The following is a 25793-nucleotide window of genomic DNA, read 5'->3' as shown; positions in this document are numbered from 1 at the left end:
AACATTCAGACTCTTTCCATACCAACACTATCTGGATGCTTGAGAAAACTGGGTATCAGAGTGTGCTTGGAAATAGCCAAATATTACACAAATAATGCACAACAGTTGAGGATTTTTGCTTGGGAGAGTTTAAAGTGACCACATACCAAACCAGGCCTGCTGGTCCCCTTGTACTTCAATAGCCAGGCCAAAGTCGGCCAACTTGACGGCGGCATTCTTGCATTTACTGGCCAAGAGCAGGTTTTCCGGCTGAGGGGGAGATCAGGGGCGCACTCATATTACTGCTGAACCAAAATCTGATACACGTCACCCTTTAACACTTAACACATAACATACAACCACAGCTGTGCGCGAGGTACAGCATACAAACTGAATCAGCTCCCAAAATATGAGCTGGGCAGCGCCATGTTCTGTCACCTGTAGAGTTCGCTACAAGCACGTTTTCATATTGATTTCTACTTAGTTTTTTGTTGTTTTATAAATCAAATCAAACTCTTCCTACTTGATATCTACGACTTTAGACCTTAATTTACAAAAGTTCCAATGGTTGACACTCATAATATAAAAAGAAACAAAATGACAACGTTAGCAGTGCAACTGTTCAACTGTCAACAAAGACGTCTCCTAACAAAAAAAAATGCAGATAAATGATCCTGAGCCATTGGTTCACAACCAGGAAGCTGGGACTGGGCAAGTCCTGGAAATGTATAAAATCTTAAGAAATCATGGAAATGTCTATAGTAAATGTTAATATTTATTCATATAATAATTTTTTGTTATGTCAAGCAAGTATTTTAGCACATAGAAGATACTCATTTTTAGTAAAATATTATTTTTTTTATATTTAATTACTAATTGTGTGTGTGTGATTATGTCTTCATCATAGTACCTGATAGTGGGTGGGATATATTAGGTAGCAAGTTAACATTTTGTCCTCAAAGTTGATGTGTAAGGATGAGAGTGAATTTGCCAAATTGTGACGGCTAGTCGACTGGGTCAGAGCATCTCAAAATCTGCAGCTCTTGTGGGCTGTTCCCAGTCTGCAGTGGTCAGTCTCTATCAAAAGTGGTCCAAGGAAGGAACAGTGGTGAACCGGTGACAGGGTCATGAGCGGCCAAGGCTCATTGATGCACGTGGGGAACAAAGGCTGGCCCGTGTGGTCCGATCAAAACAGACGAGCTACTGTAGCTCAAATTGCTCAAGAAGTTAATGCTGGTTCTGAAAGAAAGGTGTCAGAATACACAGAGCATCACAGTTTGTTGTGTATGGGGCGGCATAGCCGCAGACCAGTCAGAGTGCCCATGCTGACCCCTGTCCACCGCCGAAAGTGCCAACAGTGGCACGTGAGCATCAGAACTGGACCACAGAGCATTGAAAGAAAGTGGCCTGGTCTGATGAATCACGTTTTCTTTTACATCACGTGGATGGCCGGGTGCGTCGCTTAGCTGGGGAACACATGGCACCAGGATGCACTGTGGGAAAAAGGCAAGCTGGCGGAGGCAGTGATGCTTTGGGCAATGTTCTGCTGGGAAACCTTGGTTCCTGCCATCCATGTGGATGTTCCTTTGACACGTACCACCTACCTTAGCATTGTTGCAGACCATGTACACCATTTCATGGAAAAGGTATTCCCTGGAGGCTGTGGCTCTCTCAGCAGATAATGCGCCTGCCACAAAGCAAAAATGTTTCAAGGAGCACAAAAAGTTTGAGGTGTTGACTTGGCCTCCAAATTCCCCAGATCTCAATCCAATCGAGCATCTGTGGGATGTGCTGAGCAAACAAGTCCGATCCATGGAGGCCCCACCTCGCAACTTACAGGACTTAAAGGATCTGCTGCTAACATCTTGGTTCCAGGTACCACAGCACACCTTTAGGGTCTAGTGGAGTCCATGCTTGACGGGTCAGGCCTGTTTTGGCAGCAAAAGTAGGACCAACACAATATTAGGAGGTGATTTAAGAGACTTTGAACGTGGCACGCTTGTGGGTGCCAGACGGGCTGGTCTGAGTATTTAAGAAACTGCCGATCTACTGGGATTTTCACGTACCATCTGTAGGGTTTACAGAGAATGGTCCGAAAAACAAAAAAATATCCAGTGAACGGCAGTTCTGTGTGCGAAAATGCCTTGCTGATGCCAGAGGTCAGACTGGTTCAGCTGATAGAAAGGAAACAGTAACTCAAATAATGTCTCGTTACACCACTCGTTCTGAACGCACAACACGTCCAGCCTTGAAGCAGACGGACTACAGCAGCAGAAGACACACCGGTGACACTCCTGTCAGCTGAGAACAGCAACCGAGGCTACAATTCACACGGGCTCATCAAAACTGGACAATAGAAGATTGGAGAAACGGTGCGAGTCTGGATTTCTGCTGGGACGTTCAGATGGTAGGGGCAGAATTTGGCGTAGCCAACATGAAAGCATGAATCCATCCTGCCTTGTATCAACGGTTCAGGCTGCTGGTGGTGCAATGCTGTGAGAAATATTTTCTTGGAACACTTTGGGCTCCTTAGTACCAATTGAGATCGTTTAAACACAACAGCCGACCTGAGTACTGTTGCTGATCATGTCCATCCCTTTATGATCAGTGTACCATCTTCTGATGGCTACTTCCAGCAGGATAACGCTCCATGTCACAAAGCTCAAATCATCTCAACTGGTTTCTTGAAAATGACAATGAGTTCACTAAACTCAAAGGGCTTAAGATCTCAATCCAATAGAGCAGCTTTGAGATGTCCTGGAGATTCTCATCATGGATGTGACAAATCTGCAGCAACTGTGTGATGCTATCATGTCAATATGGAGCAAAATCTCTGAGGGATGTTTCTAGCACCTTGTTGAATCCACAAAGTAGTAGGGAAGCTCTGTAGGAAAAAGGGGGTCCAAGCCGGTGTGTGTATACATGTAAAAACAATTGGGGGGGGGGGGGGGGGGGGGGGTAAGCTGTCATTCCAGCAGAGGTACCAGGAATATCTTCATCCTACAGTATATGCAGGACCTTTGAATATTGTCTTGAAGTATGAGGGGCCTTTGAGTCAAAATGGTGGAAAACCTGTGTTAAGCAACGCTAGCATTTGTTCTGCAGGTGATTTTACACACCCGTGTGTGCAAAATTTTGTTATATTATCACTAGTAATGTAGAAACGTTGCCTCCCTGATGATTTTATTTAATTAACGTTGTATAGTTATATTTTCACATTCATTTTCTTGCAAAACTTTTGAAACATGGCTATGAACGACTATATCTTGACAGTATAAAGGGCTCTTTGAGATTGGAAAGATGAGAAAACTGGATCCAAGTTCCGGTTCTTCCAGAACGGCATCTTTAAGGCTGCTCTTTACGGTCATTCTATCCCAGTGTTCCTCACAGCAGATTCCTCTGAGACCTGACTGGATTATCTTTAGCTTAACACAGTCGATTTGACTGACAGGACGGGCTCTCTGTGATCCCACTGGTGTTACATAAAGATTTCAGGGAAATTAGCTTAGTTTCGCACAACACAATTTACTTCCATACATATTTAAAGGTGCAGTGTGTAGTATTTATGAGGATCTTTTGACAGAAATGGAATATAATATACATAACTGTGTTTTCAGTGGTGTATAAAGACCTTATATAATGAACCGTTATGTTTTTATTACCTTAGAATGAGCCATTTCTTGAGCACCATCATGTTTCTACAGTAGCTCTAAACGGACAAACCTCTCTACAGAGCGCTAGTCACTCTCTGCTCTTGCCAACGACGACATCTTTGTCCTGTGTCGGCCACCGTAGCTTCTCTATGTGCTTCAAAAGGGAGGGGTGAGCGGTGGGTGATTGCAATTCACAACCTCACCACTAAATGGCGCTAAAATTCACTCACTGCACCTTTAAATTTTACACAGAACATTGAGAACTTTTAAAGGAACGCTTTTTGAAAATAGGCTCATTTTCCAACTCCCCTAGAGTTAAACAGTTGAGTTTTACCATTTTCGAATCCATTCAGCGGTAGCACTTTTAGCATAGCTTAGCATAGATCATTGAATCCGATTAGACCGTTAGCATCTCGCTCAAAAATTACCAAAGAGTTTTGATATTTTTCCTATTTAAAACCTGACTCTTCTGTAGTTCCATCGTGTACTAAGACCGACGGAAAATGAAAAGTTGCGATTTTCTAGGCCGATATGGCTAGGAACTATATTCTCATTCTGCCTAAAAAAATCGCAACTTTTCATTTTCCGTTGGTCTTCGTACACGAAGTAAATATCGAAACTCTTTGGTAATTTTAGAGCGAGATGCTAACGGTCTAATCAGATTCAATGATCTATGCTAAGCTATGCTAAAAGTGCTACCGCCAGACTCAGAGATCGGCTGAATGGATTCGAAAACGGTAAAACTCTACTGTTTAACTCTAGGGGAGTTGGAAAATGAGCCTATTTTCAAAAAAAGTGTTCCTTTAACCTACTAGGGTTGATTTGATTTCATGTTGAACTTAAAAACTGTACATATAATATAACTATCCACATACTACCATTCAAAATTTTGGAGTCAGTATGATTTAAAAAATAAATTAATTAATACTTTTATTCAGCAGGGATGCATTAAATTGATCAAAACTAAAGATATTTTATAATGTTACAAATAAATGTATATTTTAAAACGAATGCTGTTCTTTGGGACTTTTTATTAAAAGAAAGAAATGATCAGTTTCCACAAAAAAATGAAGCAGCACAACTGTTTTCAACATGAATAATAATCAGAAATGCATTTTAGAATAATTTCTGAAAGATCATGTGACACTGAAGACTGGAGTAATGATGCTGAAAATTCAGCTTTGCATCACAGAAATAAATTTCATTTTAAAATATATTACAATAGAAAACAGTTCTTTTAAATTGTAATAATGTTTGACATTATTACTGTTTTTACTGCATTTTAGATCAAAAGAGCAAAAGAATTCTACCAAAAACATTAAAACATTTAACTGACCCCAAACTTTTGAACAGCAAATGTACCTCCATAAATATTTACACAGAACATTTAACAAACGGTATCAAGATATCCAATAGGGTCCATTTTAATTTCATGTCGAACTTAAAACGCACATACAGGTTGTCACGTAACCATCTGTCACTCATCAGATAATAATACATCATCCCACTTATCACACACATTCACACCCCCACACAATGTTCAGTGTGAGAGTGTGTGTGCTGTTATTAAGTAGGTTACGTTCTCTCTGCTCTGGTGGAAGTTGAGCCAGGTGGGAAATTGGGTCCAGAGGAGCAAAGCATCATGGGAAACTTATTCAGTCTCAATCGTTGCTCTCTTTCTTTCTCCCGCTACAGATGCTGTATTTGAAAAAGAGACGGACGGACTCTGTGTTCTGACACTCAACCGCCGTTGCCATCTGCTGGAGCTATTCGGGGAGCTCAGATGGCATCTCGACGTTTCGGGCTCATGATTTAAAATGCGTTCTGGTTGAGGATCCGTAGGATGGTGTGATGTACTCAATGACCTTGAGCAGCATCCGGGGAAACAACACTGGAAACGCATCCAGACTGAGATTCGCATAACCTGATTCTTCGAAATATAAAAAAGCAACTTCTAAACTAAAGCAGAATTAGGAAGAGAAGCAACATGAAATCAAAACTGACCCTGTTTACTTCTTTAATAGACATTCTTGATCACATTGTAAAAGATTTACTGCCAGTTAATGATATCCCGTTGTAGTTCAGAGGTCTTCAAACAAATTGCATTTCAATTGACAAGAAAACAACAAATGAATGTATTTAACATACTAGCACAATCTGAAGTTAATCCATGCACGCGACAGCACAGACACCCATGCTTAATCGGCCCCGGAGTATTAAGCCACACCTCCTACTGATTATAAACCATCATCTCACCATCCGAATCTCATAATCGTACAGCATACGTGGCACATTTGGACATTAAAGCATGCAAAATACACACACAGACAAACAAATCACCTGTCACTCACCTTGAGATCTCGGTGCACCACACCCATTTGATGGCAATGAAGCACCGCCTCCAGGATCTGCTGGATGCAGTGACTGCATGCAAACACCAGGGGGCGCATGTTAGTTTGAGCAATGCCATTCTCTCGTGCACAGGCACAGGCAGGAAATGCAGGCCGATTACAAGGAGCTACTAATAAATGTAACAATACATCTTCGACCAAACATAATAAAATACTTTAAGTGACTCCCTCTTCCAAAAAACTCTCTTGTAAAAGACTTTAATCTACAGGATGAATCTCCCTACAACATGTCCAGGTCACATTTTCCACACAAATCAAAATTGTATTTATTTATTTATACATTTTATTGTCATTTAACTTTATTTTTATTGTTATTATTATTCATTTGATTTTTCATTATATTTTAAATAAATAAAAAACAAAAACTAATAAAATTTAAAATAAAATTCTTAAAACGGTTACTTGTTTATTTATCTATCATAAATACATTTTGATGATGTTTATTTAATGTATTTTTACTATATTTATTATAAATAAATAATAGGCTATTTTATAAATAATCTATTTCACAAATTATTTTTTAATATTTTTTATTTTCAAAATATGTTAAATAAATAAAACAAACAAACACGTTTATTTTATAATTAGAATATGTTATAAAGTTTATTATTATTTATTTAATTTGTTTATATTTTAAATAAAATTCCTAAAATTGTTTTATTTGTTTATTTATGTATTATACATATTTTATTATTGTTTTTAATTTTACAATTTTGTATATCATTTTCAAAATATTTTAAATAAACAAACAAACAAACAAATAATAGTTTATTTTATAATTAGAATTTTATAATGTTTATTATTTATTTATTTTATTTGTATTATATTTTAAATAAATAGAAAATTAAATAAAATTCCTAAAATTGTTTTTATTTGTTTATTTATATTATAAATATTTTATTGTTGTTTTTTAATTTGACAATTTCTTTTTAATATTATTTATTTTCAAAATTTGTAATAAAACAAAAAACAAATATTAGCTTATTTTATAATTAGAATATGTTATAAATAATGTTTATTATAATTTATTTTATTTTTATTACATATAAATAAATACAAAATTACATAAAATTCCTAAAAATATATACAAATTATTTTAATATTCTTTATTTTCAAAATATTTTAAATAAAACAAACAAATAAATAATAGCTTATTTCATAATTAGAATGTTATAAATTATGTTTATTATAATTTTTTTTTATTATATTTTAAGTAAATAAATTACATAAAATTCCTAAAAATGCATTTGTTTATTTATATATTATAAATATGTAATTTTTTGTTTATTTAATTCATTTATATTATATTTATTATAAATATATAGTAGTATTTTACTATTTATTTATTTATTATTATTATTATTTATTTTCTCTATATTTTAAATAAATAAAACAAAGAAATAAAATAACATTTAAAATAAAATTCTTAAAATTGTTGAGACATTTTCATGCCAGTTAAGCACTTTTTATCCCAAATAAGTATTGTCGTAATCAAAGGGCTCAAGTTATCAAAGTTTGGCTAATTAATTCTTTATTTTGATTCAGAGTAAAATTTTCAGGAGATTCACCCTTGGATTTATCTTATCTGCAAAGAAAACTGAAGGGTTAGTGTTCAAACACATAAAAAAAAAAATAGCACATAACTAAAAGCAACTCGGGACTTGAGGAAGACAACCACCGTCTCCCAAAACAGAGACCCTTGACATAAGAGTTTTCTGACACGTCTGGATGAACTAAAGGCTCTTTCTCCACTATAGACTCTGTTCAGTCTGCAGACATGATGCTTTTCCTGCGTACAGAAACCCTGTTTTACTGACACAGGAAGCTCTAGCTAACACCACACACTTAAAACTGCTCCTCATGGGTGAGACGGTCTCACCACCCACGACGAGAGCGAGCATCAGGAGAGATGGAGAGAAGGTGAAAGAGAAAGACTGAGACGGGAAAGAATTGCAAAAAGAGAGGTAAGTCTGGCAGGCGGCCCTGGAAAGGCTCTGGCGCTGCAGTGGACTGGAGTGTTTTTTGGCAGTTGTGTGGTGAGATAGAGCTTGAGGAAATGTACCGGTGTGTGAGGAGAGGGAGGTGGACGGCGTGAGTCAGCCTGTGTAGGCGTGTGCTGCTGATTTACTGAGTGTGTGTGTGTGTGTGTGTGTGTATGTTGTAAAACTGGAACATGTAAAACCGTTCTTCTGGTTCTTTTACACTAGGACTCCTCAACTGCCTTCTTTTGGGGGACAAATTATCCAGATGAAACTTAAACTGAGGGTGGTAATTATTAGCACTTCAACTGTAAATAACGTCCGGACATGAAAAACTAAAATAAATAAATGAATAAATATATCCATCCTTACATCCATTGTTCCATCTATCTATCGTTCCATCCATCCATCCATCCATCCATCCATCCATCCATCATCCATCCATCATCCATCCATCCATCCATCTATATCGTTCCATCCATCCATCCATCATCCATCCATCATCCATCCATCCATCCATCTATATCGTTCCATCCATCCATCCATCCATCCATCCATCCATCCATCCATCCATCCATCCATCATTCCACTTATCCATCCATCTATATATCGTTCCATCTATTTATTGCTCCATCTATCCATTTATATCTATCCATCCATCTATTGTTCCATCCATCTATTGTTCCATCCATCCATCAATCTATCGTTCCATCCACCCATCGTTCCACTTTTCCATCCATCCATCTATCCATCCATCCATCCATCTATATATCATTCCATCTATCTATTGCTTGATCCATTTATATCTATCTATCATCCATACATCCAGCCTTCCATCTATACATCGTTCCATCTATCTATTGCTCCATCCATCCATTTATATCCATCTATTGCTCCATCCATCCATTTATATCCATCTATCATACATCCATCTATTGTTCCATCCATCCATCCATCCATCCATCCATCCATCCATCCATCCATCCATCCATCCATCCATCCATCTAGGATCTAGCAGATCATTTAATTTCATTATAACTTGCTCTGATGATGAAATGAGCCACATCTGTTCAACTAACTTCTCTGTCACTTTTCCTTTGAGGGTTTGTTTTTCACCATCAGTGTCTCTTTAGTGAATGAGACATTTATCATATTAGACACAATCAAAAATGATGCACATGACTGAACTATAGACTTAACCTCTAACTCTGCTCCAAATGAGCACTGAGTGCTGAACTCATCTCTGGTCGCACAGCAATTTCATCAATATCAATTGGAAGACAATAAAACATGATTGATGGCACGATTCGGCTCCCAGGCCGGCAGCTGCAGAGCCCCAAGGCTAACACCGCTTGGTTCACTAATTTAACGTCAAAAAGATTCCGCAAGAAAGAAATATCACAAATGGGATCTCTTTAAAGCAGTTATAGCTTAAGCAACCCAATTTCTTTGAACTTTTGAGATAGAAGAGTTCAACTATGAAAACAGTGTAACTTCGAGAGCTCAAAACTTCTCCAGGCCCAAAAAAACACATTTATTGAAGCACAGCTGCAGAAACAACTTGTTCTGAATGAGTCCCTAACAAATCCTAAATTGAACAATAACACATGATCACCCATTTTACATGTTTTTAGAGCCTATGAGTATGTTACAATACATTATTATTGTTTTTAAAGCATATGACCCCAAAAATTGATATTCGCCAATCTCAATATGAACTCAAATATCAAATTCACACATGATCAAATTATCTGATCTATGCAATCCATAATCATTTTATGGCTCTATACTCTTACAGGAATTTTAGGAGAAAAACCTGAGACAAAGTCAATGGGTAAATGAAATAAATGAGAACTCAATTAAGTCTCCTGAGCAATAAAAGTGCCACGTTCCTGACTATTTTTCCTCTGTCAGCAAGTTAAGAGGTCAGACCTATCAAATGCATCAACATCAGGTCATATGGCACGGCTAACCTCCTGTTTTCCCCTCTCAAAGTGGGTGAAGGTCTGGTTGACATGAGCAGATACAGTCAGCAGCTTTATTTAAGCTTCTGAATCAAGACCACAACAAACTGCGAGACTCTGTAAGAGCCCTTCACTCAAGTGACTATTAAACAAAACAGTGGCACTCTGTCATCCTGAATGCCAGGCTTGAATGAAACAATACATTACACGCGCCCGAGAATTACCCAATTGCAAAGATAAATGACACTGTTTTGAAACAACAGAGAGGAAGAAAGACAGCGATACAAGAAACAAAGAGAGAGCAGAAGACAGAACGGGAGAGGAGATACTCTCAGTGCATCAAGAGCAGTTCGGCTGTTTTCACACTAGAGCGTCTGCTGCAAACCCGAGTTCATTTGACGTCACAATTTGGTTGGTTTAATCAATGGGGCAGAACCAAGCGGCAACCTCTTGAAGCCAATACGGAAGTGACATATACTGCAATTCATCGACTGGCCACTAGGGACAGGCTCCAGAAAGGAGCAGAATCTCATTGAGCCTCATGTTAAAATGCCCAACTTTAAGCAGAAGAACACATGTTTACAGCCTGGTACAAATTGTGGTTTTGGTCTATACGGCTAATTTTGCCCGTCATGACAACTGTGAGGGGGTGAATTTTTTTATAACTCATTCGTTTACATTATATAAAGCATTAAAGTTCTGCATAATTATGGGCGTGGCCACTTCAAGTGACAGGTGGATAGCCATTTATCTGCTGTCTGTTAGACATCGCGTCACCTCAGCTCCGCTCACGTCCTGCCTTTTTGCCCATTTTCTGTTATCCGGGAGTGACGCGCTGCCAAGATGGCAACGGCCATCTCGTCCCTACTTTACGCTTCAAAACTGCTCTTCAGAATCCTATGGGTGACGTCTCGGACACTACTTAATTACTTACGTATTACTATTAAAGATTAACAACAGAGCCCAAACTATTAGCCTAAATTCAGTTGCTATTTATTTTTAGATATAATAATCAACACTCATAAGCTTAACATAAGGCAGTTTTTGCATTAACTAATTTTTTTTTTCTCCAATTTGTTGTTGAAATATAATCATTTAGTGGCTGTAATTTTCATGACAGGTTTATTTAAACATACATTAAATAAACAAGACATCACTAACAGGCTAAGTAGTATATAATGAATATATATAGGCTAATATAATGAATAGGCTAATATAGTGCATGTATTCAGTGAAATTAATAGAGTTAATCTCTCAAGTGAACTCACAGCTGTGGACACTGAATGACTTCTGAGGTAAATGTGATTCTACACGACATTGTTTACAAGCTGTTTTATTGTCTTTCCGCGGTTGAAACACTGATGGAGCGATTACACAACATATGATACATTTCAGTAAGTTCTTCAACATACCTTAAGATATTAATTTATGTTTATTCTTTAGGAAGAGATGATCGCGTTCACTCGCGCGCCGCGCGCTGCCGTTTGAAGTTGAACTGATACGCGTCTATCAGTCACGTCAAATTAAAGAGCGTTAAAACGGCATTTATCGTTTGAATGTCGTGATAAAATGGAATGAATACTCAATATGTTCGTGTGGGAACTAGGATTGAAGTGTGTTCCGCGCTTTAAACAAGCCGACTGTTAACTGTTAAAGATTGCATTCATAACCGTTCGGTACACACGCACACGCACACCGAACCGAGAGCCCTGTACCGAAACAGTTCAATACGAATACGTGTACCGTTACACCCCTAGTTATTATTCACCCTCATGTCTCTTCTGTGGAACACAAAATAGTCAGGTTTCGGAAGTAAAAACTCCATTAATTTTATCCATAGGAAAATTGGGAAATAAAGACAGACCTACTGTGATCTACAAGGTTGTTAATCGATGGCCAAAAGATTTAATTAGCTCCGCCCACCCCCATGAAGCACTGCTAATGATGTAATAGAGACTGTCCTGTCCCTATGCTCTTAAAATACTTAAATATTTGAATGTATATGCATATTTTGCATGCGAAAGTGAATTAAACTGCAATTCATCGACTGACCACAAGGGACAGGCTGCAAAAGGGAGCAGAATCTCATTGAATACTCTTTTTTGGTTTTTACCGCTTTATTTAACATCACAACCAACATAAATTAAATACTCAAGAGTCAGATATGCAAATTATTATGTTTGGCTTGTCGGGTTATTGGTTCACATATAAACCCGGAAAACTGGTTATTTCAATAAGCTGATTTTTGTGAGTTATCATGTACAAAATACATGCTGGATCACGAGAAAAGATCACAATCTTTTAATGATTAATCATGCAGCTCTACGACAGCCAGTCTTACAGGTTTGAAGCAATGAAGTCTTCATTGCTTCAAACCTGTAAGACTGGCTGTCGTAGAGCTGCACGTTTAATCATTAGAAGATTGTGATCTTTTCTCATTCTTTTAAACTATCCCTTTAAGGTTGCAAATTAGAACCTTAGGGAGAAAGCAATAAAGCATAATTTGAGGCATCATAACTTGTTTCTTTTTAATGCTTGTTCAAAACTGACTTCACTTGCATCTGCAACACACGTGTTTACGATGGTACGGCACAAATTGCACTGTGAATCACAGCCAAATAATACAACATGAAAACCAGTGGTGGAAAGAGTACTGAAAAAGCATACTCAAGTAAAAGTACTGTTACTTGTCAAAAAATGTAGTGCAAGTAGAGTAAAAGTACCTGTACTAAATACTACTCAAAGTAGGAGTAAAAAGTAGCCCTTTTAAAAGTACTCAAGAGTAGTGAGTATTATGCTATGAATGTTATTCCACCTTATACCCTGCAAATTAAAAATGTAGCTTACTCTTTTATGGATGATTTTCAGTAAGAACAAAAAAACATGAGATCAACAGTATTTCAATATTTCTCCAAGTTTTATTTTTGACTGCTAGCACTAAAAATACAGCCATGTAATATTTGAGAAAGCAACCAATAATCTGGTAACATTTATGACAACCAGTCTGTAGAGGTTTTCTTGTGGTTAATTAAAAAGGTTGCAAAGCGTTGTACATTGACAATTTTATGTTTAAAAGGAGTTATTTCTTTTCAAGACGCATTCATTGTACTGCTTTAATTTCAATGGATGTTTTCTCTGTTAAAAGAATACACTTCAGAAATCAGAATCGAGTAACTCCCAATTTTCACCACTGATTATTTTTGCTTGTAATTTAAAACATAAACCTGATTTAAATATAAATCTGATGTTTTATGAAAGTTATTTGCTATATACATGGACTACAATTTTAAATCGCCATGAGAACACATTACATTAAAATATGCACTTGTAATGAGTGTAAAATCAACATTATAATTTTCACTCAAAATCTTTTCTTTATTATTTAAAACTCATATAATTCAACTCAAATAATTCTATTATTTTGAAAATATATTTTTTGATTTTCATTGGATTGTCTTTTGATTTAATAATGCTGGTATGTATATTTTTGGAGTTTTATATATGATTTGTAATGAAGTGTACCGCTAGCCTGACGTCGTCATTCTCAATTCTAGTCAGAATTTGAGTCTGATCTGCTCCGTTGGGCTGTGATTATGGGGCGTGTTTCAACCGAACCAGGAAAGACCTCAATTGGATGGACCTACAACCAATCAGAGCAACGGAGCGACGCATAACGTTAGTTGTCAAATGTCAACAGAACTCAACTGCACTGTGTTGCCAAGTCCACGGGTTGAAGCGACCCCAATTATGTGATATACAGATCCAGGAATGCAAATTTTAGCAGGCAGCCCTGCCAAAATAAAACATATTTTACCCCTCAAATGCCATTTTTTCCCCCGGAGAACCCTCCCGGAAAGCTATTGGGCTTGTTTTTGGCTAGTTTTGGAGTAACGTTAGCAATTGGGCGGGTTTTGTTGTAAAAACTTGGCAACCCTGTCGCACGCGCGCTGGAATAAGTAGCCTAACGTTAGAAGAAAAAGATGAGTAAACGATCTTTGCCGGTGTTGTAAAAAAAGAATTTAAGGTTACACAGAGTACTTACCAACACGATCATCATTTCTGAGAGAAATAGTAAAGGTGAATGCAAATATATACGAACAAGTTCTCCATTTAGGATTAGAACAAATTCAACCCAAGCGCCTTTGATGATGAGGATGATTACGTTACTGTTTATCATCTGTCCATCATCGTCTAAAGCCCGCCCTGACAATTTCATTGGTCCGAACAGCTTCTGTTCGGGCATAATTACTTCTCTACGGAGAAAGTCCAGACCGAACTGCCCGAGTAAAAATGTTGTGGGCGGGGCTAAGTTCGGCTGGCATCCAGGCTAGTGTACCGCCCCTTTAAGAAACACTTCTTTGGACGCGTTCTCTCCTCGCTCAGTTGATAAACTACGCTGAGATGAGGATGTATGTTGGCTCACGGAGCAATTTCACGATCTAAGTCATCATACAGTAACCAGCAACAACCCCCTTTCATAAAGCGCACGCGCCTCTCACTCTAGGCTGGTCGCGACTCCCTGCGCGTGACGCATGGAGACAGGACTGATTATTCGCCTTGGCCAATCACGTTGACAGGACAAAAATAAACATAATGTAGCGACTGCAGGTTTAGGGAAAATAGCGCAGTAAAAGTACCGATACAGCACTTAAAATGTACTCAAGTAAAAGTACACTGTTTTTAAACTACTTAATAAAGTACAATTCCTGAGAAAAACTACTCAATTACAGAAACGAGAGTATATGTAATTCGTTACTTTACACCACGGATGAAAACTGACACCTGTAGAGGAATTCAGACCAAACTACTCGCACACTGAAACAAAACATTTGGCGTAGGATTTCATTTGAAACAAATTTCACAAAGAATTACAAAGAAACGGCAAGTGACACACTGAAATAAACGTGACATTTTGAGGAAAGTCTGAAATAGTATTTTCTTGTGAAACAAACTCCAATAATCTTTGTTTTATTTACTCTCCATGCAATTCCCTGTGCATTTTAAGCGTTGGTAGTAAAACTAGGGCAACTAAAAATAGTAAACAACGTTTACAATTTTGGGCTTTCTACTACCCTGTTTCCTAGCAAAAAATGTAAAAACAAAATTGCTGCTAGGGCTCACAACGTTAAACGAGATGAGAGCGACGAATCGAACTCCGGTTCAGACCAAACGATCAAACCAAGTGTGAAAACAGCCATCGAGTGCAGAAACACACCCAAGTCCCAGACGTACGGTTCAAGACAGTCAGACACACAAATGGGCGGCACGAAACAGGCAAGAATCACATGACACATGCAAGGGGGCCAGTGCACTTCCCATACTGACCTTCAGGTCCCTGTGCACTATGTCATGATGGTGAATGTGACTGACACTCTCTAGAATCTGATGGATACAATGACTGTAAAGACAAGCGAGAGAGGAGAGGACAGACAGGAAACAAGAAGAAAAAGAATCGATGAGGGAAGAGAGCCGTGGCGGAGGTGGTGAATTAGTCACGGGGAGACGAGCGCGGGACAGGAACAACACAGATAAGTGAGACTGTCTGATAAGAGGGTGATGAAATGAGACGAGAGATAACGGCAAAAGCCCTGATGTTACACGACGCAGAACAATAGAAGCAGTCGGGCGGGGACGCATCATTTCCTGTGAGGGCGCTGTGCAGCTGACGCTCACACGTGGGAAGGAGAAGTGGAGGGAAGGGTGGATGAATTAAACGGTGGAGTTGCTGGAAATATGGAAATGATCTGTGTGTGTCTGGGTGTTTATGAGAGTGTTTTCTGATATGCGAACGGTGTTTTCCTCACACACATCTAACACAGGCCTCATTAATAAGGATGGACTGCAGTGTGAGAGCGTTTCGGGCCAGTTGGAAGAAAAGTCACCAGTGCTGCACTGACACTCAAAATCTTACGTTCGTTGATCCTGAACAAACTTTTCTTTTAACAAACTTAAACATTTCATTTTTGAATCTATGTGATGTACAGTCAAACCAAAAATGATTCAGACACCAGATATAATCTTTTACTAGTGGGTGCAGGACACTATAGTTCATTTATGTCAGTGAGGATAGCAACATAAAGTAAACATATTACACCCAAAAATACTTGATCTACCAGTAAAATTGATGATAATTTGGGACCAAAATCATTCAGACTCTTTGACCTGACCGTGTTTTGCTTCAGTGTTTTTTTCTTTAATTGCTAATGCGACCTTTTACACCACAGACTGAACAAAATGAACCTAAAACCAAAATTGGTTGACCTAAATTGGTATTCTCTAATTGTGTACAGCTGATTGGTTGATTGTATTCCATTACATACCTTTCAATCAAATTTATCTGACATTATCGAGATGAATTTGTTCTGAACACAGTTTAACTCTGGGTTCATATTTTATTACCATTTTCTAAACTATAGCGAATAAACTGTTACAATGTGAGAAAATGTTGAAGGTGTCTGAATAAATTTTGGTTTGACTATTTATGTGGCAAATTCAGCTGCTATATCACTCAAATGTAGCGGAATAAAAGATTTTGAAGGTTTTATCAACACGGCAAACAACAAACTAATCAGCAATGTTCTAAGGCTTTCTTTTTGTAAAATATGTGTTTTTGAAAAGAAAATGGTTTTAAAATACTTAATGAATATAAATAAATAAATTTTAAATAAATAAATAGCCAATATAAAACATACAATACTGTTCAAAAGTTTGGGGTCTGAGATTTTTTTTATTATTAATACTTTTATTCAGCAAAAATGCATTAAATTGATCAAAAGTGACACCTTAACACCTAATGTTACAAAAGATTCTATAGCCAATAAATGTTGTTCTTTCTAGTCATCAAAGAATCCTGAAAAAAAAAAGTATCATGGTTTTCAAATATGAAGCAGCACAACTGTTTTCAACATTGATAATAATCAGAAAAATGTTTCTTGAGCCGCAAATCAGCATATTAGAATGATTTCTGAAGGATCATGTGACTCTAAAGACTGGAGTAATGATGCTGAAAATTCAGCTTTGATCACAGGAATATTTACATTTTAAAATATGATCATATGGAAAACAATTATTTTAAATTGTAATAGTATTTCACAATTATACTGTTTTTACTGTATTTTTCATCAAATAAATGCAGTGAGCATAAGAGAATTCTTTCAGTCCTACTCAGCCCAAACTTTTAAATGGTAGTGTATGTAGTTATTTAAATAAATACATTTCTAGCCAATATTAAAACATACAGTTATAAATAAACAATCATTTTTGGACAAAAAAATAGGGGGAAAAAACCTCACTGTTGAGCCATAAATCATGTCTCCTTAAAGGGATAGTGTCAAAAATGACAATTACCCCATGATTTACTCAACCACAAGTCATTCTAGGTGTATATGACATTCTTCTTTCAGACGAATACAATCAGAGTTATATTAATAATGTCCTGGCTAATCCAAGCTTTATAATGGCATTGATTTTGAAGTCCATAAAAGTGCATCTATCCATCATATAACTGCTCCACACAGCTCCGGGGGTTAATAAAGGCCCTCTGAAGCGAAGTGGCGTGTTTATGTAAGGAAAATATCCATATTTAAAACTTTATAGACTAAAATAACTAGCTTCCGGCGGTCAGCGGTACGCAAGTCGACTTATGGTGAAAGAGTAACCCTTGACCCTTGATGCATGCGTATTGACGAACGCAGAAGCGCAGAGGATAGAGCAAAACAAAATGTAGCGTCAGGGGTTACTCTTTTAGCGCAAGTCGACTCACGCACCGCTGACCGCCAGAAGTTAGCTATTTTAGTCTATAAAGTTTTAAATATGGATATTTCTCTTACACAAACGCACCACTTCGCTTCAGAAAGCCTTTATTAACCCCCCCGGAGGCGTGTGGAGCAGTTATATGATGGATAGATGCACTTTTATGGTCAATGCCATTATAATCCTTGGATTAGTCAGGACTTTATTAATATAACTCTGATTGTATTCGTCTGAAAGACGAATGTCATATACACCTAGGATGACTTGAGGGTGAGTAAATCATGGGCTAATTTTCATTTTAGGGTGAACTATCCCTTTAAGATTTTAGTTTAAGCAATCAGCCTAGTAAACGAACCCAAGCTGTATCTAGAAACCAAGAATAAATCACAGAGACTTTTCACCTGGGCAATCACCTAGCAACCGCCCAGAACACCTAAATTACATATTCTAAATTACTTCAAGTTTCTGTCAGGGATTTCTAGTGCTATGGAAACAGCTGAAGCGAGTGTGCGGGTTTATGCGTGGCGTTGTGCTGGAGAGGGCTGAATATGAGCTGACGCCATCATTATGTGTTAATTAGAGGCCTACTTTCAGCCATTGCTCTAGTGGAGGGGCTACGGCCCTCAGGGACGGATACATTTCACCGTCTTGACGGTGGACGGGCGGCATCGTGACACGTTTCTACCCACGAATATGGCTGATGAGCTCATGGAGCCCAGTAGTCTCATCACACGCCAGCTCTTGTGTTTCCTCCCTCGGTAAGTATCTCTCATTCTCTTTCTGTTTTCTCGCCGTATCTCTCACTCCCACATGCTTTCCCACACAGTCAAATTGATTAAAGCTTTTCTCCTGAGGGTGACTGCAGTGTGTGTGTGTGTGTGGTGTTGTGTGCATCTGCGAGAAGATCTGAAATCGAGAATAGATGGAATGGAACAAACATGAAGCCGATGGGAAAACTGGAGGAAAGGGATGTGCAGAAGTTGTTGCACGGAGAGAGGCTGCCGCCATTTAAAAAGCAAATGTATCACTCACATGATGTGGACAAAACTATTACCAGCATATTATACTTGAATGTGTTTTAAGCACACGTGTTTATCTAGTTAAACCGAGAATGAAAGAGAAAAACAGAAATGTGGACGGAGAGGAAATGGTCGTGGGGAGGGTCTGGACTGGACAATAGAGAAGATGGAGACGCTGCTTTACCTGGCGTCAGCTTCACTGTAATATTCTCTGGCAACAATGTCTTCAAACAGCTCTCCACCCGTCACACTGCAGGACAGAGAGAAGATATCAGTACCACAGTCACCACATTCAAATGCAAATTTATTCTGTAATTCTTCAACTTCAGTTTGGTGTGCTTTACACTGGCATAGCAAAAACTGCATTCATATTTCAAAAGCATTTGCAGCCTTGCTGGGTGAAATGAGTACAATGAAATGGTCACATAAAATAAGAATGAAAACAAAATGAAACAAAAACAAAAAATAAACAAAATAAAAAAAATTGTATTAAAATAACTAATTAAAAATAATTGATTTAATATTAAATTAAATATTAATAGAAATAATTATAAAATATTAAATTAAATAACAAAATATTAATAATTGTAAAATGCTAAATAAAATATTTTTAATTGAATAAAATAATAATAATAAAACAATAAACAAATTATAATAAGCACATACATGAAATAGATACAAAAATAATTACAACTAAATAATAAAATAAAATATTAATAAAATAAATGTAAAAATCTACAACTAATAAAAAACTAAAACAAATTAAAATAAAATGAATTATTATTAATAATACAAATGTTTGAAATATTTTTTGATAAAATATTATTAAATAAAATTTAAATATTGATACAATAAATGTTAAATCAAATATTTTAAATTTAATAAAATACTACTACTACTACTACTAATAATAATAATAATAATAATAACAATACATTTACATTTATAGAAATTGTAAACACATAAATATATATATTTTTTAAATATTAAAATAAAATATTAATAACATAAATGTAAAAATACCCTACTAATAAAAGACTACTTATAAAAAAACTAATGCAATTTCAAATTAAAATAAATTATTAATAATACAAATGTTTTAAATATTTTTGAAAATAAAATAAAAATACAAAGTATTATATATATATATATATATATATATATATATATATATATATATATATATATATATATATATATATATATATATATATATATATATATATATATATATATATATATATTTATTTTTTTTTATTTTTTATTTTTTTTTTTTTTTTTTACTACTACTACTAGTATAAGAAAAATACTTTCTCCTATGCTCGGTTAGGTTGATTCCCCTGAAGTGTAAATACCCTGACAGAGAAACACTGGCTCAACCAATGGCATGATTTTTAACTTTGCAGAATTTACATACTTCACCTTTGTAACAGTAAATTATGTATATATAAAAAAATAAAATAAAAAAATAAAAATAAAGATTCAATTAAGACAGCATGTAATAAACAAACACAATCTACAGACATGCATGTGTGTGCATGGTTGGTATGACAGGAAAAGAAAGCGAGAGAGCGCGAGAGAGTGAGCGAGAGCAGTATGGATGGGGGAATCCTCTAGAAGAGAGATCACTGGGGCTTCGGGGGGGAAACCCCTGCTGCAGGATTTCTCTTCGACTGGGCAGCCCGGCTCTGTTGCTATGGAAACTGGCTCTCAAGTGAGCGGGAGGGAGAGAGAGAGAGAGAGAGAGAGAGAGAGATAAAGAGAGAGAGATGCTATGGGGTAGGTAGAGTGGGTGGGTGTCTGTTGAAGCGCACTGAACAAAAACAAAGCAGAGAGGGAGATATTATGCACCACATTATATTGAAACACTTACAGGTCAAATAAGAGGTAATGGAAGCCTTCCTCTGATATACTGTCGTGGAGCCGCACTGCATTAAAGATAAAGAGAGCAATAATATCATCACATACTTTCATTTGCCATTCTCTCACAGCAGATTCATGTGCTGAAATGAAATAAACAGGAACGCTTTCTATATCAGTGTCCCTTGAGCTCATTCAAATCTGAGCGTGTCGCACCTGCGTCCTGGATGATGGATTTCACACTGATTTTGTCATGAATGGAGATGTTTCTGTGGAGCTAACTTTAATGGCTGAAGTTTCAGACTCACCGATATTGGGATGCTTGAGCAGACGGCAGATACGGGCTTCCCGTTCCAGCTTCTGGTGATCTGGGAAAACAATTGGATCCGTCATGTAATGGAGAAACTGCAGATGGAGTAATTCAATGTGCAGTGCATTACTTTTTTGGAATGTTAACAAAGCTTCATTAAAACATTGAATAGATTCCACAAATCTTTTGTGGAATTGAATTGACTTTGTGGAAGTTTAGCCACTATAAAATTATGCTAATATCATATGAATTTGAATCACGAGAAGGAACCTCATTGGTTCTTGCTGAAGCTCAAACGTGCTGCGTAACGCGAGAATGAACCTCATTGGTTCTTGCAGAAGCTCAAACGTGCTGCGTAACGCGAGAATGAACCTCATTGGTTCTTGCTGAAGCTCAAACGAACTGCGTAACACGAGAATGAACCTCATTGGTTCTTGAGGAAGCTCAAACATGCTGCGTAACGCGAGAATGAACCTCATTGGTTCTTGAGGAAACTCAAACGAACTGCGTAACACGAGAATGAACCTCATTGGTTCTTGAGGAAGCTCAAACATGCTGTGTAACGCGAGAATGAACCTCATTGGTTCTTGAGGAAGCTCAAACGAACTGTGTAACGCGAGAATGAACCTCATTGGTTCTTGAGGAAGCTCAAACGAACTGTGTAACGCGAGAATGAACCTCATTGGTTCTTGAGGAAGCTCAAACATGCTGCGTAACGCGAGAATGAACCTCATTGGTTCTTGAGGAAACTCAAACGAACTGAGTAACGCGAGAATGAACCTCATTGGTTCTTGAGGAAGCTCAAACGAACTGAGTAACGCGAGAATGAACCTCATTGGTTTTCACACATCAAGCAAACATGCTTGAGCTTCCATTTACTAAAACTGATGTGCGAGTTGATGAATGTTTATATGAGAATAAAAGCCTAAATTAAATCAGTTATGAACTTTTTGAAGCGTTTCGTAGCTGTCAATGGAGGGACAGAAAGCTCTCAGATTTCATCCAAAATATCTTAATTTGTGTTCTGAAGACGAACGAAAGTCTTACTGGTTTGGAACGACATGAGGGTGAGAAAATGACAGAAATTTTTATTTTTATCTTTTTAACCTCAATATCAAGCTGTTAACAAACATATGCCAGATTACTGGGTATGGCTTGACCAATTCCTACTTAACTACCTTCTTAACTGATCCCAGACCAGACAATGTTACAATCATCCCATTAAAGCAGATCAGGGTGATTAACAAAAACTAAAACAATAAAAAAATGAGTTACTTACTAAAACAAAACATAAAAAGCCACTGCAGATTATGCAGACTGTGAGAAAAATCACACTGATGCAAATATATACACATTAGAAAAGTCTAATGTCTAACATGCTGAGTTGGCAGTATTTTATCTACGGGGTTTGATCCGATCATGACAAGTGGTTCTCATCATTATTCCCCCTCACCCACACATGCTTTTTACATCAGCGGAAAAGTCATTTCAGAAAGTGCATATTGCATTATGATATGATAGGTTATCAAGATGAAAAGAGGGGGGGGTCCCTAGTGCATAGGCTGTCTAAGCTACTTTCATTAGGCTGCTATAAGAAACATATTAGTTTCGCAAAGTGACATTTTGATTAGCACATTTGACACGAAGAATGCCGATCTACTGACTAGGCTAAAGGTATACATTTTCTTTTCATGTTTAGAGGGCTAGATAATTAGTCGTAGTTAGTTGATAATTTCACTGTATTGTTATTGTTTTTCACCGATTTCAGTTCAGGCTGTTCTAACTTACCATAAAATGATACATCTGTTAAACGGGTCATGATGAGTGGGTGTTAAGTGTTAGTGAAGCGCTCGCAATGAGCGTGTGTTTTATAGTAAAGCAGACGCAATTACTTTTGGTGGTGGTAGTATCATGATAACTTGTCTGTATTCATGGTAAGCCCACTTATATTGTGCATCTACGACGTATATCTGGTGGTCTAAAATGTGCTTATTTCACGGTGAGTTGAAATTTCGAATATGTTGGCCTAGGCGATTTTCCTTTTTGCTTTATGAAGTAATATTAATTAATGCTCTGCCACCTGTTTTTGCTCAATTGCTTTTAGTTGAATAGTTGTAGTAGTGAAAGGTGATGCGTGAATAGATCATTTAGTTTTCTAGTTTGGGGTACTTTGTATTACGTCATCGCCCCCTTTCGTTACTTCAGCGCTCTGCTGGTGCCGACTCTGTACATATCATATTGTTACTAAACTGGGTGAATTTTGCATATTGTGAAAATTGCCATGAAAAGTGTTGTTTCAGAAAGCAGACACTAGACTATCGAGATCTCGTGCCATGAGACTGTGACGAGTTTTCTCGTCGAGGTAAAAACTGTCTCGTGTCATATTGTCGTGACCTGGTCATGGCGGAGTGTGAGGGTGAAGTTAGGAAAGAATATGCCAACGCTACGTTTACATTACGCCTACACTCTAGTTTTGCTTTTTATAGAAATAAAAACTATTTAATTCAGGTGGATAACAGTCGCTTCAATTCCATCAAGTCATCCAACACTAGAAAATTACTAGATTTTATGTTTTTATTCGTAAAACTTTTTTCTCCTGCATCCTATTCTACCATTATCCAGAATGGCAGCACCGCAGAGCTGCGCCCTCTACTGTTAATGCGTGAATTTGCATTTTTACCACAGCCTGGGGCTTATTATTTCAATTTTGGTATGAAGAGGTCTTTACCGTTGCACAAAAATATAACTTTTTTGTTATAAACAAAAACAAGCCCAGCCCAGGTGAGACGTAACATTATTTTTCTTAAAAAGTAACTAAGTAACTCAATTAGTTACTTTTTAAGGGAGTAACGCAATATTGTAATGCATTACTTTTCAAAGTAACTTTCCCCTACACTGCATATGACAGCTTAAAATGTTATCTGATCTATGTGACCATGACAAACTAAAATATTTTGTCAATAAAATACAATTATTAACTTTTTAAAATAAAGGCATTTTTTAATCATTAAAAATATACAAATTTTTTAGTTGAGTTTGACAACAAACACATCGCTAAATACAGCTATATAGCACAGTTAAAAACATAATAATAATGAATAATTTCTGAACATTGACTCTCAGTAATTATTCAACCTTTTCTCATGGTTTCTCAAAAGAATTCATAACAGTATAAAATATAATAGCCTAGTTCTAATAGGGGCTCATTGTAACGCAGTGTGACAACATGCCCCATCTGCACAACTGGGATTTAAACCCCGGCTTGTGTCTTCTGCTGGTTAGATCAGCATTAAAGAACTCTCAACTGTTAAATAACAGATATGAGATTAAAATAATATCAGATTTGTCTTATTTTAAATAAACACAAAAAACAGAGATGAAAAATATTTTGGCGCAATCTTTTCTCATAGTGTTGATATGGCAACTAGTAAATACACTAAGTTTCATCATGCTGGCATGTGTGAAAAGTTTTAAACCATGCGTGTTACAACTAACCCCACGTTAGGTTGTGCCCCGCGCTCCCCTTCTTTGATTATGGCATTATGGTTATTGTTTGCACTTAATATCCTATGATCAATTTGTGGAAAGGAGTTCAGTTAGGAGGTCAAAAGAAGCTCATGTGCAGTTCTAAGGTCTGAAGAGACAATCATAAAGAAGCCAGTCATTTGAGTCAGTTGAGGCAAAACCTTTACAGTGCTCGTTGTCTTTTACTGCATATGATAATTCCTACTCAGAAAGTAGAAATTACATTCATTACAACATGATCATGAGTTAAAACATTTCAAATGCACCTGCAAACTATTTTTCTAGTCATGTTTTCTAGGATGTTAGGACATCATTGAGGATTTCTTAAAATTACTATGTCAAAATCTTGTCTCGTCTCGTTCTGGTGAACCCAATCTTGTGTCTCGTCTCATGAGATAAGCGTCTCGTCACACCCCTATTAGACTACTTATTCAGTCATATAATGCAAGATATACAGTATCACACAAAGGTTTGGAGTCAGTAAGATTTTTAATGATTTTGAAATATGTCTCTTTTGCTCACCAAGGGCAGGCCACATTTATTTGATCCAAAATACAGTAGAAACAGTAATATTGTGAAATTTTAGTAAAATTTTTAACAGTTTCTTATCAATTTCAAAAGGAGTTGAACTGCTTAAAATTTTGGTGTAACCCAAGATAATTTTTTTTCAGGATTCTTTGACAAAATAGAATGTTCAATAATGTTCAATGTCTTTATTAAATGTCACTTTTGATCCATTTAATGTGTCCTTGCTTAAAGTATTCAATTCTTTAAAAGAAAAAAACCTTACTGACCCCAAACTTTTTTCTGCATTTCGTAGATGGAACGATCAAACACAAAATGGCCCCAAAATCTTGAAAAGAACTCATTTAAGTTGTCATGGCAGGATGTTGGTGTTTAAAAATAGAAAAATCACATTCATAATTAATTTCATATCTTTTGAACTAAGCCATTTTTATAGTTCTGAAGGGCTGTGATGGTTGTTTTCCTGCTCCATTCATATTGGTTAAACCCTTTTAAAGTGCACACGGTCTGTACATCACTTCAAACACGGCAGCAAAGGTCACGCTCAGCATCATGCAGACCACAGGATCTACTGTAAACCACACGCCAACTGCCAAACAGCGGCTGAAGTTCGTGCAGCCTCTTCTAGTTTGACTGTGGAGGACATGCTCGACTCGAACGGATCTGCGAGATACGGAGAGACAGACGTGCACAGCCGAGAGGCCTGGACCGCTCCGGCACAGTCCTGCTGTCTGCCATGCATGAGTAATATGGGAAGGAGGACAGCTGGGAAACAGGGCGCAGATCATCTCCAGCGCTTCACGATTCAGTCCTGAT

At 37.0% G+C, this 25793-nt stretch overlaps 1 protein-coding gene across 29 annotated transcripts in view; it reads right to left on the bottom strand.

Moving 5' to 3' along the window:
* The window catches only part of camk2b2 (calcium/calmodulin-dependent protein kinase (CaM kinase) II beta 2), a 106009-nt gene that overhangs the window by 54857 nt on the left and 25359 nt on the right, over positions 1–25793 (bottom strand). For 28 of the 29 annotated variants that reach the window (XM_079805026.1, XM_079805032.1, XM_079805036.1 and 25 more), the window contains exons 3-7: positions 20926–20985; positions 20631–20685; positions 18942–19007; positions 5984–6056; positions 147–249 (exon numbers count right to left, since the gene is read on the bottom strand). In XM_079805026.1, the coding sequence (XP_079661152.1) occupies positions 147–249; positions 5984–6056; positions 18942–19007; positions 20631–20685; positions 20926–20985 (357 nt within the window). Of the gene's footprint in view, positions 1–146; positions 250–5983; positions 6057–15311; positions 15385–18941; positions 19008–20630; positions 20686–20925; positions 20986–25793 lie in introns of all 29 variants that reach the window. The other variant, XM_079805037.1, reaches the window with a different exon arrangement.

Source organism: Gobio gobio (genome assembly GCF_949357685.1).
Source record: "Gobio gobio genome assembly, chromosome: 22".
In the NCBI taxonomy this organism is placed as follows: Eukaryota; Metazoa; Chordata; class Actinopteri; order Cypriniformes; family Gobionidae; genus Gobio; species Gobio gobio.
This window is presented reverse-complemented; position numbering and strand designations above follow the sequence as displayed.